General features: G+C 39.1%; 1 protein-coding gene across 1 annotated transcript in view; it reads left to right on the top strand.

Moving 5' to 3' along the window:
- LOC144975890 (sodium- and chloride-dependent glycine transporter 1-like) overlaps positions 1 to 2,568 on the top strand; it is a 16,775-nt gene extending 14,207 nt beyond the window's left edge. Inside the window, exons 6-7 of the mRNA XM_078920076.1 lie at positions 1,580 to 1,704; positions 2,334 to 2,568. Of these exons, the coding sequence (XP_078776202.1) occupies positions 1,580 to 1,704; positions 2,334 to 2,470 (262 nt within the window). The 3' untranslated portion in view covers positions 2,471 to 2,568. The remainder of the gene's footprint in view (positions 1 to 1,579; positions 1,705 to 2,333) is intronic.
- Positions 2,569 to 2,775: the final 207 nt, after the last annotated feature.

Raw genomic sequence — 2,775 nt, 5'->3', positions numbered from 1 at the left:
GAAATCAAGATTTGTTGAAAAGAATTTAATGTTTGGGGTTTTTTTCTTCTTTATTTTTCTTTTCTTTATTTTATTTTGTCGTTTTTAGTTTGGATGGGTGGGGGGGGGGGGGGGGTTCTCATTGCTTTGTTCATTATTTTGTTTTTGGTTTGTTTGTTTGTTTGTTTGTTTGGTTTGGGTTTGTTTGTTTTTTTATTTCTTTTTATTTGAGGGGGGGGGGGGGGGTGTGTGCTTTTTTGCTGTGTCTTATTTTTCGTGCTGTATAACTGTGTTTTAAATTTTTAACTGTTTCTTTAATTTTTTTTAACTTTTGTTGTTGTGTTGTCGTCGTTGTTGTTGACTTTATTTTAAAGTATAAAGCCAATAAAGCCCCCCCCCCCCCCCCCCCCCCCCCACCCACCCAAACACACACACAAACACACACACACACACACACAAATCAACAATTATTTTTTTTACGTTCAGATTTAACTAAATTAAATATACTTATTTTAAGAATACAAACTTTTGTCACCATACCTATGATCAAACGAGGCAACTCATTATGAAAACAAAATAAACGAGCGATTTTCCTCATCTCGGCAACATTGAATAAATAAGAGAAACTGAAAAAAAAATGTTATCTAAAACTCACAAGAGTAAAAAGTAAGAGAAAACAATCGCCATGGTATTGATTGCCGGATACACCATCGAATCGCACCGGTGATGTAGGATCTAACAATCCGAGATGATGGCCATACATTACCAACCATGGAACCGCGCGACCCAACAGGGCCACTTGTTGTATAAACACGTCATTTTCTGTTATTATCAACATAAGTGCCTGCTCCACTCACTTTTCTGAATTAATATTTACCCCCCCCCCCCCCCCAATATTTGAGCTTTCTCAATGTCTCTGTCTCAATCGTCTCTATGTTATAATAACATGTTTGTTTTGAGAATAGAGCTTAAGCATCACTGCTGCTTTGTAAACAAAATTCGAGGACTTGGTGTGTGTTGAACCGTGGCCTTCGTAAAGTTATGGCCTGATACTGACCAAAAATGTCCTCAAAATTCCAGTCTTTTGCCACAAAAGAAAACAAATCGTGAGTTGAATTCAATAGTTCAACCAATGAAATAACTTGTTTCCATGAGCTTTACTAACGACAACTCACTAGGCGGTGCAAAAACCAAATAATGACGTAAAACTGCCAGTTCTTTTGGATTTCAGTATCAGGCTATAACATAACGATGGCTTGGATTGAACCCATGACCTCAAGAAGTCGGGAAACGGACTTTAAAAAGACACTACGTTTGAAATCACTTTTTTGTTTTATTGGTGGATGGCGTCGACTGTATAGTGTCCCTCTCGCGGCCAGGCGGAGTTGTCGTATCAGTTCGAGCCCCCATCTCCGCGAAAAAAAAGTTTTTAATTCTCTACTGTCTTCTGGCATTTTTCTACTCACTTCATTTCCTTTTATTATCAATATAAGCGCTTTCTCCACTCACTGAAGTACTAATCAATATTGTGATTTTTGACAATCATTCACCCAATAAAAAAAATTTCCTCTGATCTCCCCATTGTGTATTCCGTTGCCAGGGACTCCATGATCGTTGCTATAGGAGATTCCTTCACCTGTGTATTTGGCGGGTTCGTCATTTTTTCATTTCTGGGTTACATGGCTGGAAAACTTGATGTAGGCATTGAGGACGTAGCGGCTGACGGTATGTTTCAAATGTATAATTTATATTTTATTCTAGATATTTCCCTTATCTAAAATAGTAGTAGTAAGCCTCGCAGTCCGAATGACGCTTGCTGAGAATGGTGTGATTCAGTCGTAGTCGAAGAGTATAGCTGCTCTCTCCATCCATGTTTCTAATTGTTTCCATTGGCCACTGTCCTGGGCCAGAGTTTTATTCTAGATATCCCTTATCTAAAATAGTAGTAGTAAGCCTGGCAGTCCGAATGACACTTGCTGAGAATGGTGTGATTCAGTCGAAGTCGATGAGTATAGCTACTCTCTCCATCCATGTTTCTAATTGTTTCCATTGGCCACTGTCCTGGGCCAGAGTTTTCAAGCTGTCAAGATCTTGATGTGACTTTAGTACTAGTAGAATGAGTACCTGGTCGTTAACAGCGTTGTCTCCGTCCGAGAAAAAAATGCAATATCACCTAACAGGCATCACGTCCCGTCCTAAATAAATGTTAAATGTTGCTGTTGACCAGGGACCCTTTGTAGAGCGCTCTGAGCACGTTTAGTGGATATTGCGCTATATAATAGTTCTTTTTTTTTTTCTTTTTTTTTTGTGAAGTACAAATTAAACTTTAATTGTTTGTTTCTGCCCTATAACAGGTGCTGGCCTTGCCTTTGTCGTATATCCAGAGGCGGTATCCAGCTTGCCTCCAGCGCCCCTGTGGTCTATTCTCTTTTTCTTCATGTTGCTCACTCTAGGCCTGGACTCACAGGTAATAATCGTTATGCAAAAATAGACCGCATTCATTTCTTCTAAGATTATTTGCCAATAGGGAAGAAAACTCGTGACGTCACACCCTCTGCTTTTCCGGTTCCGAAATCATTGAAAGTGTTATGTAATCAGTCCTTTGAAGGACTAATATTATTGGATAGGTTACATATTGAGTCGCAAAGGCGGATTCTAAGGGACGTACAAGAGCGAGGATGAATGATATTTATTGATGACCAACATCTATTTGGACTAGAAAAAAAAAATAAAGATTCGATGGCTCTGAAAGCAGAAGGTTATTTACACAAGGCATGTATTCAGTCCTCCGGAAGT

Source organism: Berghia stephanieae, chromosome 6 (assembly GCF_034508935.2).
Source record: "Berghia stephanieae isolate SIO BIC M18660-M18661 chromosome 6, UCSD_Bste_1.3, whole genome shotgun sequence".
Taxonomy (NCBI): domain Eukaryota; kingdom Metazoa; phylum Mollusca; class Gastropoda; order Nudibranchia; family Aeolidiidae; genus Berghia; species Berghia stephanieae.
The sequence above is the reverse complement of the archived record's forward strand: the minus strand, read 5'-3'. Positions and strand labels throughout refer to the sequence as shown.